At 33.6% G+C, this 15,226-nt stretch overlaps 1 protein-coding gene across 1 annotated transcript; it reads left to right on the forward strand.

The window, feature by feature from the left end:
• Nucleotides 1-12,806: 12,806 nt before the first annotated feature.
• Nucleotides 12,807-14,322, forward strand: LOC106389910 (transcription repressor MYB4-like). The gene is made up of 2 exons (XM_048750314.1): nucleotides 12,807-13,439; nucleotides 13,585-14,322. The coding sequence occupies exons 1-2, from the start codon at nucleotides 13,111-13,113 to the stop codon at nucleotides 14,105-14,107; spliced, it is 852 nt and encodes a 283-aa protein (XP_048606271.1). The 5' UTR covers nucleotides 12,807-13,110; the 3' UTR covers nucleotides 14,108-14,322.
• The last annotated feature ends 904 nt before the right edge of the window (nucleotides 14,323-15,226 follow it).

Below are 15,226 nucleotides of genomic sequence, written 5' to 3' on the forward strand. Positions count from 1 at the left end.
TGGTGGAAGAAGTTTCTTTCGTCTCTTCCTTATCCCAATGCACACACAACTCCTTCCAGACCTTGTTGTTCATCGACTTTGAGACCTTTTAATAATAAAAAAAAATAGTTAAATAAATTAAAAAATAGTTTAATAAATTAAAAACAACCTTGTTTATTTCCCACTTCTTCTTCCACTCGTGCATCTGCTTCCCATAGTTGTCCATAACTTTATGGACGAAGTGGTGATAGATAAAGAGCGTATCATCGAAATTCCAGTTGAATTCTTGCTGAAAAAAAAACACAATTAGTAGAAAATTTATATTAAAGATTAAAAATATAAGTAAAAAATTAGAATACTTACCGCAAACTGACGAAACCACATATGCTGCTTGTCGGTAGGGAAGTCAGTGAAAGTCGGATGTCCCTTGTCGAGGGCCGAGTACATCATACGGTTGATCCATGCGCTGATCATGTTCCCGGATCGGTTGAACCTAATAAAAAGAACAAATTATTAATAATGAATCAAATATTAATGAAAAAAAAATACGTTTAATTACCATGTTTGACCCCGTCCATGTGGATACGGAGTGAAATAGGGAAGATGGTCACGACCAGGCTGTCGAACCAACTCCGCAACACTCATCACTCCCGGAGGACCCGAAGGAGCAGGAACGGGTGCAGCAGCGGGAGCGGGAGGAGCAGGAGCGGAAAAAGGAGAGGGAGATGTATGGTAGGAGATGTGGGGCGAAGCGGAATCCTGAATCTGGCTGGAATCCAAAGACAGGCTCCCCGTACCACCACGACCACGACGCTGTCGAGGCCGGGTCTGATCATCAATAGACCTGTAAATTAAAAAAAAATATATTTAAAAATTAGTTCTAATAATTTTAATAAATAAAAAACATATTTAAAAAATAGTTTTTAATCACAAAAATATAAATAGTTTAATAATTACAAAAAATAGTTTTTAATCACAAAAATATAAATAGTTTAATAATTACAAAAAATAGTTTTAATAACTAAAAAATAGTTTAATAATTACAAAAAATAGTTTTAATAAATAAAAAATAGTTTAATAATTACAAAAAAATAGTTTTAATAATATTAATTTTTTTAATAAATATAGAAATTTATATTATATATATATATATATATATATATTTAAAAAAAAATCCCATATAATAGTTTTTAATCACAAAAAAAGTTTTATAGATATTAAAAATGTTTAATAAATATATAAATGATTTTATAATGCAAAAAATAGATTTTATATACAAAAAACGTTTTCATATTATATATACAAAATTATCAATTAGATTTTTATAACCACAAAATTAATAAAAACTAAAAAAAAATTCCAAATCAAGTGAATACCATAATCAAACTCGATTTTACACAATCCTACCATTCACCCTAACAAAAATCTATAAATATCATTCCAAAATCATCAAATCTACTTAAAAACCTAACAAATCTAACCTAAGAGAGTGGGATAGGGTTCATACATGATGCAGTGACTGAAATTGAGGAGGATTAGGGCGGATTCGCCGGAAATCGTCGAGAGAGAAGGGAGGAAACGGCAGAGAGGAAGAGAGACTTCGGCGGAGAGGAAGAGAGAAATGGGGAAGAAGATCTGGTTCAACCTAATAAAATGAGGCGTCCGACGGAAAATGTCCGTCGGAATTTCCTCGGAATGATTAAATATTTCCGTCGGAATTTCCTCGGAAATCATTAATTCAATTTTCGCGAAATATTTGGCGGCTTGGTTTATCCGGTTAAATGAAAATATTCCGAGGAACCATGTTTTCTCGGAATACCCTCGGTAATTACCGAGGAAACAGGGTTTGGGGTTTCAAAACATCGATTTTTTGTCGTATTTCATTTCTTATACAATTGTAATGCATACCATTGAAGATTCTTTGTATAGATGGTCATAAACCATGAAATAACAAAATTTCAAAAATAATTTTAAGTATTTCCTTTACCGTTTATTAAAGTGTATAAGTGTTTCTCTTATGTTGTGTGATTTTCGTTCATGCAATCGTAAAAGTGTTTGTTATTGGGTAAAACACAAAAGTTTGACTTCATAATCTGGTTAAGACACTTAATGAAGGTTATATACGTGTTATTCAATCCGCAAAATGTTGTTTTCGGTTAAAAACCCCTAGTTCCTCGGAATTTCCTCGGAATATTCCGAGGGAATTCCGAGGAAACCCTTATCTTTCTCGGAATTCCGTCGGAATATTCCGAGGAAAAAGACTCTATAATCAAATCCCTAAATCGACAAAGTCTATTCCGAGGAAAACCTATCTTCCCTCGGAATTTCCTCGATATTTCTATTAAAAAAAAAAAGTCGATGCTAGTCTGTTTCCGAATCATCATCACCAGATGAATCTGAATTTGGATCTTGGTGAAACTCTCCAATCACTGGTTCATCCTCTAGGTGAACGACGGTTTCCTCTCCGAAGTCGGTTAAATCGACTACAAGGCCAACTCCATATAAATCTTCTGCTGCACTTAAGTTGTCGGATGTGCTTGGTTGTAGTGGGTCTTCCAGCTCAGAACTTCCCTGAACTCGGCCTCTCTGGTTGAGTCTTGTAACAGTAACCCATGGATCATCTATGTTCCTTACCCGGGGGTACTTGATATAACAAACCTGTAACATTTAAAAAATTATTAGTAAAATTATAAATTAATACACATGATGATGAATCATTCTGAATAATTAACATTTAATTACCTGATCGGCCTGAGAAGCAAGAATGAAAGGATCATATTGTAACTTTCGCCTCGAATTTACTGATGTAACACCAAATGCATCTGTTCTCACACCTCGATCTAGAGTGTTGTCGTGCCAATCACAATAGAAAACAGTACAGCGCAATCCAACCATGCCCAAATACTTGATTTCCAAAATCTCATGTATGTGTCCGTAGTATACATCATCTCCTGATGCAGAACAAACGCCAGCATCATAAGTCGTACTCGAACGTCTCCTCTTCTGAGTTGTGAAAGCATATCCTCTAGTAAAAAATCTCGGATATGACTTCACAACAAAGTTTGGTCCGACGACCATCTCGCGTATCCAATCGTCAAATGTTTCACCTCTGGCCAAACCAGCAGACACCTATTAATAGCACATATATATGTTATATCAATAAATGTGAATTAGTATAAATATGTGATAAATGATATTTTAATTTGTTTAAAGCACTCACATAAGTAAACATCCATCCAGCAAATTCTCTTTGCTTCATTTCTTCTAGTTCGTCCTCTGTGGCGTATCTATATTCGAACCGCTTTTCTGCCTTGAAAATCCTGTACATATGATGACAATAATGTAATTAATTAAGATTTAAATTTTAACTTGTTAAAATAAAAATTTGTAAGCTAATTTATTTACCTTTCATATTGAAGAACATCTTCGCAGTGGGTGAGCAAATATGTTTGCAAATTACTGCACTCCTGCTCAGTAAGTCGACGGTCCTTTGGTTTTCCGCTAAGTCGTCCAACGTCTGTGAAAATGTCTGGAAACGTAACATGATATGTTGCCCGTTCGCCTCTATCATCATGCAGAGCAGGTCTTCTGTTTTTGGTCTGAACTTCTACTGGAAAGTAGTACTCGACAAAGTTTGAAGTTTCTTCATTGATCATATGTGCGACTATAGAACCTTCCACCCTACTTAAATTTTTCATCATCTTCTTCAAATGGAACATATACCGCTCATACAGATACATCCATCTATACTGCACAGGACCACCAAGTTCCAATTCTCTTGCCAGGTGAATAACAAGATGCTCTATAACATCAAAAAATGAGGGAGGAAATATCTTATCAAGGTTGCACTGAATCACGGCTATGTTAGTCTTCAAATTTTCAATACCTTCAAGAGTCACTGATCTCGTGCATAAATCGCGGAAGAAACCACTTATCCTTGCAATTGCTTCATGAACATTTCGTGGTAATAGTTCCTTGAAGGCAAACGGAAGGAGGCGTTGCATCATTACATGGCAATCGTGGCTTTTCAAACCAGTAAACTTTCCTTCCTTTCTGTCGATACAGTTACGCAAATTAGATGCGTAACCGTCTGGAAATTCCACATCGTTTGAAATCCAATCAAAGAACGCATCTTTTCCCTCTGCATCAAGTCGGTATATGGGAAAAGGAGCCCTACCATTCTCTTCAACATGAAGTTCTGAACGAGCACATATGTCGACTAAATCCAGTCTTGACTTCAAATTATCCTTTGTTTTACCTTGAACATTAAGGATCGTGTTCATGATAATGTCAAAAAAGTTCTTCTCAACATGCATGACATCTAAATTATGCCTTAGCAGATGATCCTCCGAGTATGGTAGATCCCAGAAAATACTTTTTTTGTGCCAGTTATGTAGGTCTCCAACAGCATCTACCGGAAAACGCTCATGTCCACCGACGTCTGGCGTCCTTTCTGCACCAAAATCTCTTAGTTGTGTCTTCAAATCTTTCCCACAAATTTCCGGAGGTGGACTGTCAAACACCCTCTTGTTCTTCGTAAACAAATTCCTACTCCTACGATATGGATGATCAGGTGGTAGGAATCTTCTGTGACAGTCAAACCAACACGTTTTCCTTCCGTGTTTTAGTTGGAAAGCATCAGTGTTATCTTGCCAATATGGACATGATAGCCTTCCATGCGTTGTCCATCCAGATAACATACCATATGCTGGAAAATCACTTATTGTCCACATTAGTACTGCCCACATTTGAAAGTTTTCTTTACACGAAACATCGTATGTTTCAGCACCTTGAGCCCATAGTTGTTGCAACTCATATATTAGTGGCTGAAGAAACACATCAAGTGATCTCTTAGGATGCTCTGGTCCGGGAACGAGAATCGAGAGAAACAAAAACTCTCGTCGCAAGCACAAGTGTGGGGGTAGGTTGTATGGTGTAAGAATGACTGGCCATAGAGAATATTGTCTTCCACTCTTGCCAAGCGGGCTGAAACCATCAGTACATAATCCAAGGTAGACATTTCTTCTCTCATACGCAAAGTCGAGATACTTTGATTGGAAATGCTTCTACACTTTTGCATCTGAAGGATGTCTGATCTCACCATCTGTTGAGTGCTCTGCCTGCCATCTCATTGGTTGCGCTGTGCGTTCAGACAGATACAACCTCTGCAACCTTTCCGTCAAAGGCAAATACCACATCCTTTTATCTGGCACTGGAACTCTTCCAATCGTATCTTTATAACGAGGCTTCCCACAAAATTTGCATGTAACCCGCTGTTCATCCGCCCTCCAATATATCATGTAGTTGTCGCTGCATACATCTATTACCTGATACGATAAACCAAGACCAGCTACGAGTTTCTGAACCTCGTAGTATAAACCAGGAGCTACATTATCCTCGGGTAGAATACCTTTTACAAAATCAGCAATCACATCCACACAGTCTTCAGCCAAATTATAATCTGTTTTAATGCCCATCAATCTTGTAGCAGATGATAAAGCTGAATGACCATATCTGCAACCTTCGTACAATGGTTGCTTTCCAACATCCAACATATCATAAAATCTCCTAGCTTCTGCATTGGGTAAATCTTCCCCCTCTAAAATGATCATTTGCCATCTGCTCAGTACCTACACCATAATCTACATCCGTTCTAATTGGTTCTTCTAATCTAACCGCTGGCTGAGGTTCGCTAGTACTACCATGTTCATAATCAGTTTCCCCATGATGATACCAAATTTTGTAACTTCGTGTAAACCCACTCAAATATAGATGAGTCCAAACATCCCACTCTTTAATAACCTTTCTATTTTTACAATTAGAGCAAGGATATCTTAACATACATGTTTTTGCTTCCGGTTGTCGGTGAACTAACTCCATGAATTCGGTTATACCTCGTTGGTATTCTTCCGTAAGCAATCTCGTGTTCGGATCCAAATGAGGTCAATCGATCCAAGAACGAAAATAATTTGAAGAAGACATGTTTTTTTTATGAATCAAATTCGTGTGTAAAGAGAGTATAAGAGGGAGGATGAAGATATGGAGTGAAAGAGGAAGATGGGTGCTTGTATTTATAGTTGAAATCCTGCCGGCAGACCGAGGAAATTCCGACGGAATTCCGACGCCAACGGCTAGTTCGTCGGAATTTCCTCGGAATTTTTAAAATCTCCCAACAGCTCTCCAACGGCTCTCTAACGGCTATAATATATCCTCAGAATTCATCGGTTTTTTTCCGAAGAATACATTTTTCCTCGGTATTCCATAAGAATATTCCGACGGATTGATATTTCCTCAGAATTCCGTCGGTATATTCCGAGGAAATTCCGAGGAACCCAAATTTTGTGTTTACTCAGAATATCCTCGGAAATTCCTCGGGATATTCCGAGGATTTCATTTTCCGTCGGAATGTCCGTCAGAATACCGTTGTTTTCTTGTAGTGAAAAGTTCCCAAGCTAATTTATTACATTCTAGGTAGATAGTTTCCGATGAACTCCTTCAACTTGTAAACGTCACTGTCAATGAAGTCCAACGAACATTAGAAGTATAGGTTTCAAGGGCCCTTGCCGAGGGCGAGGGTCACACAACCGAGCTGTACACACCTCTATGTCGTAACATACAGAACCAAATACGGTTTGAATGCACTGCCACCACCAGACCAGAGAGGCCAATAACATGCAAAGACAATCAAAGTGCACCGCCGCAAAAGATCAAGGTAGCTTCGACGACGCCTGGACGTGAACAAATATCAAATGTCGACACAGAGTCGATCAATAACTCTCTGAAACCGCTTCCACATTTGTGACCACAGAGAACCGAAATTCGATGATTGAGCTGAAATACCCTAAATCGGTGTCAACGGAGCAGGGGAACCCGAAAAACACACATGAAAAAACACATCTGGAATGAAAGCCTTTGCTGAACACCCACGAATGAGCTGGAAAGGAGGCATAACCGAGAAGGTCTGAGGTGATGCCGTGAATAAATAGCCTTCGAAGACCATAGACGATCTCCGATCCGAAACCGCTGTAGATCTAGCGGATAAAACTATCGAGATCATAAAACGTGAGACTTGAAAGAGCCTAATGCCATCTACTCCTGCACACGAATCTCTATTCTCACCTCCAGCCTCCAGGGAGTGAAACCACTGGAACTTACAGATTGGTTTGCGTTAGGGTATTAATTACCCGATCGATTTATCAAAACCATGACACTGCTTACTAGTCACTTTGATAGCCACCCACTCATAAATGTGCCATAGTTGCATGAAGTTAAAAGTGAACCACATCAAAGAAAACTTGAATATGGTGAAATCGACTATCAGTCAGATAAACTGCATGCATGCCTTTGTATATTTTACCCACGCCTTTTATGGTATGACCTTCTTTTGCCCTATTGTTCGAACTATTTGGTAATCAAAATATGGTTTTGCCTCAAATTGTCACATATGTGGCTTTAGGGGTGGATAAAATTGATAAGATTCTTTTCGTTCTATAAATTGGATTCTCAGACCAAATATATAGATTGCACCAAATCTGGTTTACCCGTTATGCTTAAAATTAAATCGCATCTCCACCGAAACTTTGTCATAAATTGATTTACATTGCCTTAATTTAAAGTATGTTTGATCTTCTTTTGTAGAATTGTGTTTGAATAACATATTTCATCACCGTTGTTGAATTTGAAGATAAATAATCAAAGGCTCGGCAATGATGTAAACTCAACTGAAAAAGAGTAGATAGGCACAATTAAATACCTTCACATTTATCTACACTTGGTTGATATGGACCTCTCTATATTATATCCAATCTTCAATCTTCTACGTATTTATATAAGTAGATACGTGTGACTGTGACCATATTTATGTATTATATACTATTACTAGGATAAGACCTGTGCTTTGCGCAGGGTGAGTTTATTTATATATATATTATCGATAGTTTTTTTTATATATGTGATCATTTTATTTATATATATAAAATATTTTTTGTTGTTATTATATAATTTTTTTCCGATGGATCGGATCAATTTTTATTAAAAATAATAGAACAAAACTATAATTAATACATCATGGGTTGATCGGATTGGATATTAAACAAATTATAACATAAAAACCTTATTTTTTTCATCGAACACATTCTTGAAAAAAGTGAACAGTATTGTTTTCACAGTTGAATTATTTGACTTTTATCTTCCATATGGTTTTGAAAGCTTTCAAATCAACCATCGAATTGATACATGTCATTTTAATGTTTTTAGTCGTATACTTAAGGAAAACTTACATTTTTGTAATTTAAAGTCGTTTTTAAAAATTCAAAATATAACATCTAAGAAAAAATCTAACATATAAGAAAAATCTAACATATAAGGTGTCCTCATTTTTGTATTTTAAAGTCGTTTTAAAAAAAAATAACATATAAGGTTTCCTCATTTTTGTAATTTAAAGTCATTTTAAAAAATTCAAAATATTACATATAAGAAAAATCTAATTTTTTATTATATGGTTAATGTGATTGTTTATTTTTTTTAATAATATAAAATTAAACAAAATGAAGGAGGATGCAAAAATTGTTATCAAATCTTTATTATTCATAATCATTAATTGCCATATATATGTAAATCATATTAGGTAATTTCGTAGCTTTTATTTAGAGAACGAATACACACTCTCTATATTTTAGGTTAATATAATGTTCTCTAGTGGACATTAAACAAATTATGACATAAAAACCTTATTTTTTCATCGAACACATTCTTGAAAAAAGTGAATAGTATTGTTTTCACAGTTGAATTATTTTGACTTTTAACTTACATATGGTTTTGAAAGCTTTCAAATCAACCATCGAAATGATACATGTCATTTTAATGTTTTTAGTCGTATACTTAAGGAAAACTTACATTTTTGTAATTTAAAGTTGTTTTAAAAAATTCAAAATATAACATATAAAAAAAAATCTAACATATAAGGTGTCCTCATTTTTGTATTTTAAAGTCGTTTTAAAAAAAAAATAACATATAAGGTTTCCTCATTTTTGTAATCTAAAGTCATTTTAAAAAATTCAAAATATAATATATAAGAAAAAATCTAATTTTTTATTATATGGTTAATGTGATTGTTTATTTTTTTAATAATATAAAATTAAACAAAAATGAAGAAGGATGCAAAAATTGTTATCAAATCTTTATTATTCATAATCATTAATTGTCATATATATGTAAATCATATTAGGTAATTCTGTAGCTTTTATTTAAGGAAAGAATACACACTTCTTATATTTTAGGTTAATATAATGTTCTCTAGTGGACATTAAACAAAATATGACATAAAAACCTTATTTTTTCCAGCGAACACATTCTTGAACAAAGTGAACAGTATTGTTTTCACAGTTGAATTATTTTGACTTTTATCTTCCATATGGTTTTGAAAGCTTTCAAATCAACCATCGAATTGATACATGTCATTTTAATGTTTTTAGTCGTATACTTAAGGAAAACTTACATTTTTGTAATTTAAAGTCTTTTTAAAAAAATTCAAAATATAACATATAAGAAAATTCTAACATATAAGAAAAATATAACATATATGATGTCCTCATTTTTGTATTTTAAAGTCGTTTTAAAAAAATATAACATATAAAGGTTTCCTCATTTTTGTAATTTAAAGTCATTTTAAAAAATTCAAAATATAACATATAAGAAAAATCTAATTTTTTTTATTATATGGTTAATGTGATTGTTTAAGTTTTTTTAATAATATAAATTTAAACAAAAATGAAGAAGGATACAAAAATTGTTATCAAATCTTTATTATTCATAATCATTAATTCCCGTATATATGTAAATCATATTAGGTAATTCCATAGTTTTATTTAAGGAAAGAATACACACTTCATATATTTTAGGTTAATAAAATGTTCTTTAGTGTTATATAATTATGGAATAATGTGACACCATTAGATTAAACTATACTTTATATTAGATGCTCTATAATTCTTTGAAATGAATTTAGAAGCCATTTAGAGTGCCACCCAGGATTTGGAGTTTTTTTTAATTAATACAAAATTAAGGTTCTAATTTTTCAAATGCTTCTCAATTAATATATAGGGGATTAATCCCCCACCGTCAGTCCGTCACCAAGCAATAAGCATTCAACTTATTTTCACGTATTCGCAACGGAAACCGATCATAGTAATATCTTGCATTCTCACTCTGCTAAAATTAAATTCCTACAGTAGTTATAATATAACTGTTAAGAGCAAAAATGAAACTACCGATCATAGTAATATCTTACATTCTTACTCTGCTAAAATTAAATTCCTACAGTAGTTTATAATATAACTGTTACGAGCAAAAATGAAATTCTTTTCGGTTTTCAACTAAATCTATCTCAAGATAAAGGTGGTCATATATAACATAAATACGCCATGTTAAAATTAAAATATGAATCCATCATTAAAACAATTGAAAAAAAAAAAAAAGTGGAAGGTGAACCAAACCCCACGTCCCCAACCGCATACGGACTTAAAAATAGCATATAACCATCCAACTCTTAAACATATCACTTACGCCAAGAAAATGACAAAATTGTTAGTAGTACTATATATCATTATAGCGCATCTATAGGATACTCGTTATTTCACACATCGCTATTTCGTCCACATCATTTACAATCCCATTAGGCCATTATTACTAATAAAAATGTTATTCTACTACATATATGCATAAAGAATAATTCAGCAGAACTATGTAAACGGTGATGTTTAAAAAGCTCCTTGCGTGTAGTGTTTTGTGTATTTGTTTTTTTTTTCACAAAACAATACTAGCTAATTGGTCTATTTTGGTACAACTTGCTAGTTGGCCTATTTTAATAGATTGTAAAGAAAACAGATCAAGAAAATCAATTAACTAGGGTAATTGGTGAACGTTAAAAGTGAATTTGGGGTTTGATGATTTTATTCAAATGTAAATGAATAGAGCTTCTGTTTCTGATTTGAAGAAGCTCTGCCCCTAGCTGAGAATCTAACCTTCTAGAAGAGCGCCATCATCATGCATGAGGTGAGTGATTGTAGACCAATAGACTTTAAAAATTGAAGTTCAACAACTTTCTCTCTTTTTCGTTTTTTCCATCTCAATTCAATAAACCATTACTATTTTAAAAGTCTTCTCAAAATTTCCACCTAACTTACCAAATTTCACAATTTAGTTCCACTTTTGTCTATAGTATATACGGGTACGCATACATACACACAAGAAAATTAATGTACTATTCTACTAATTATTGTAATCGTTCAACTTTTTTTTCTTGCATAGTCACATGTGTTACAAAAAATACGATGGAAACAATTAATTTTCCAACTTATCATGTTCTACAAAAGGTAAAAGTGATATATACGACTAGTGGTATTATATCCAGTCCAGACTGTACAGATGATGGTTAAAACTGTTTCGAAAATATTTGTTAAGTCTTGGTTTACAAGTCTCGAATATTTTTAAAAAGTTAGTTGGATTAGAAAACCATTGAAGCCAAGGTTCTAGAAGGCACATTCTTATGTCAAAAAGATTTATATCTAAACATGTTTATATATGTATATTCTGTTTTGGTGGTTTTTTTATAAAGAAAATATATTGGTGGTTATTGTTGTATATTGTTTTAAACTTTTGCATACATATAAAAGAAACATGACCATGATCACAAATATGTTAAACACGAAGTGCTTGTCATCTGAGATAAAATTTAGAACCAACCATATATTTCTATAAGTTATACCATGCCCACATAATTAGTTACTTGATAGTGCTTTAATTTGTGTTAGCGAGTAATTGTATTAAGGTTTCTAAGATCTATGTAGATTATTAATTAAAAACAATAATTAACAGAGTGCAGTCTATACACCCAGTACAAACCTCACCGCCTACAGTTGACCTGCACTTGTTCAAAATCACTCATTAACTTTTTACCTACTCCCACAACTTAATTTCCCATCCTCTTCATTATTGCTACCAAATTTATTTTAAGAATCCACTTTTTTTTTATCAAAAGAATCCACTTTCTTATTTTTATATTATGATAATTTTATCAGAGGATATCTAGCGGTAAGAACATCATTAACGCATGGTTCTTAGTACACGTTTATTAGCAGAATATAAGACCTCGACTCTTAACTTTTAACTGAAAAAGTTAAGAGTCGGTTCTTAAATCTCTTATTTAAGAGTCGATTCTTAACTTTTTTCAGTTAAAAGTTAAGAATCAGGTTCTTATATTCTGGTAAGAATCTTGTACTAAGAATCCTGCGTTAATGATGCTGACCATTCCCAGACTTTCAGTTTACCGAATTTCGAATTTTGTATGTTTAATTGAATTTTCTTCTTTCCTACTTTTATTACAAGCTTGATCATGCAATTAAAATGTGCAAACATTTGTAAGACTTACCTGATGTACTAATTAAATCGGTCGAAGTTAAAGTTTGATTTGTCAACACTAATATTATGTCAGTCGAAGAATTTAGATGATATTAATATCTTTTTCTTTTAAATGTTTGTTCTATGAAGGAGATTAAAATTGCTGTAAATGCAAGGAAAAATAACAAAATTGTTCAAACATTTTGTAAATATGTATTGCTAGCGATTTAATACGATACTTTTCTTTGGTTAATGTATTCTGCAATAAAATATTAAATTGTTGTGTCACTCGTCATTTTTATTAGAATTTTTTTTTTTCTAAAGACCATGATGCCATATATGTCAACCTCTCACTTATTGTACCAAAACGAAAGGCCACCATACACTACCCATTCAAATCCATCCCACCAACCCACATCTAGAAGCAATTATAAAGTTCAACTCTCTCTCTCTCTCTCTACCTCTACGCCTCTATCATCTAGAAGCAATTGTATACAATCTATGTATATGTATCGCTCTACAGCTTTAAGTCAAAACCTTATATAAACTATACACCAAAGCTTTGAACCTTCAACCAACCCAAAATCCAAGTGCCCCACCAAATGCCTTAATCATCTTCCACTACAAAAAAACAAGTTATTAGTCCCTTTTAGCCGAAACCCTCGCTAAGCCAATTCCCAGTATACATATAAAGTAACATAAACACACTTGATTAATTCATACATCTTTGTATTTATGTATGTAAGATTTTCATATCAAGAAATAATAAGATCTAAACACAGAAAACAGAAAGAAAAAAGTATGGGAAGGTCACCATGTTGTGAGAAAGCTCACACAAACAAAGGAGCATGGACGAAAGAAGAGGACGCGAGGCTCACAGCATACATCAAAGCTCATGGCGAAGGCTGCTGGAGATCTCTCCCCAAAGCCGCCGGCCTTCTTCGGTGTGGCAAAAGCTGCCGTCTCCGGTGGATCAACTATCTCCGACCTGACCTAAAGCGTGGAAACTTCACCGAGGATGAGGACGAGCTCATCATCAAGCTCCATAGCCTTCTTGGAAACAAGTGAGTACTTATAGTCTATAGGGACTTTCTTTTTAAAATTTCATGCAAATAAAAAGAAGCTTGAACTTTTGATGCTAAACTTGTATCTATATAAATATTATTCTTGTTTTATTTTTTCAAAACTAATATATTATTCTTGTTGTAGATGGTCGCTTATTGCCGGGAGATTACCGGGAAGAACAGATAACGAGATAAAGAATTATTGGAACACACATATACGAAGAAAGCTTATAAACAGAGGGATTGATCCAACGACTCATAGACCAGTCCAAGAATCATCATCAGCATCTCAAGATTCTAAACCTACACAACTAGCAGAAGCAATAACGAGTAACAACACCATTAACATATCTTTCACTAATACTCCAAAGATGGAAAGCACAAGCTGTTTTCAAGTAAAACCAGAGAAAATCTCAATGCTTACGTTCAAAGAGGAAAAGGACGAGTTCCTAATTGAAGAGAAGTTGCCAGATTTGAATCTTGAGCTCAGAATCAGTCTTCCTGATGTTGTTGAGGGAAAGTCAACAAGGGAGCGTTGTTTCAAGTGCAGTTTAGGGATGATAAACGGCATGGAGTGCAGATGCGGAAGCATGAGATGCGATGTAGTTGGAGGTAGCAGTGGGAGTACTGGCAAGGGGGTGACATCAGCCACGGATTCGATTTTTTAGGGCTGGCAACGAAAGAGACTACTACTTCTCTTTTAGGTTTCCGAAGCTTGGAGATGATATAATATTAATGTCAAATTATGCTAAGTGCGTAACTGTACAAACTTTTTTTGCCTAGAGAATTATTTTTAAGGTACACTATTATTCATCATCACTTTGTATGAAATTTTTTTACGGTTGGATTTGGAACTATATATAGAACATATTTTCTTACTAAACAATTTTCTTACAACGAAACTGTTCATTGCAAAAATATTAAAAATGTACCTGTTCCAGGAATTATATGTGATACATTTTCCATATATATAGATAGAAATCAACATAGTTTGAATTATAAGGAGTGTAGAATATCGAACTATTTCCAACGAGAATAGAAAGAAACAAAATCGTTTTATACAATTAGCAAGATATAATTTCTTGTGGTTGAGATTGGTTTATGCAGTTAGAGGTTGGTTGCCTAAAAAACTCATTATCCAATGTTGGAGATAAGCCAAATCAGGAGAAAAGATTACAATTAAATATATGGTTTCCGCATATAATACTCAGATTACAAAGAGATGATATCTTATTAATTAATCTCTCTAACAAAAGATCTATATATATGAAGAATATGAAATGGAAATAAATCCAACCGATTCATGACAGATGGAGAGTGAGGCTTGAAGATAAGTTGTAGGAGCAACATTAATATTAGATATAAAAAAGGAAAATAACATAAATGAAGGAAGCAACAACCAAACCAATGGACCCTTTCTTCTACCAAACTCTATTTATTTCTCACTACCCATCTTCCTACCAACCTATATATATACCAACCATTCATCATCTTTTGTCCACTTGCGATGCATATGACATATTAATACATTTTTCACAATTCCACATGCATGCATACACATGCAATATACCCTGCTGCTCATATATGCATGCATACAAACTGCTTGAATTTAGAAAGTCGTGACTTGTAGTAAAGTAAAACATTTTCTATCATAATGCATATTAGACCGGTGTTGGATATGTTCGTTAATCTCCCAAAACTTTTAAAGAAGTCCTCTACTATATCTCAAATCCCAAAATAATAGATACAACTATTTTTCATTATTATTATATATTGATTACGTGATC

Source organism: Brassica napus, chromosome C3 (genome assembly GCF_020379485.1).
Source record: "Brassica napus cultivar Da-Ae chromosome C3, Da-Ae, whole genome shotgun sequence".
Taxonomy (NCBI): domain Eukaryota; kingdom Viridiplantae; phylum Streptophyta; class Magnoliopsida; order Brassicales; family Brassicaceae; genus Brassica; species Brassica napus.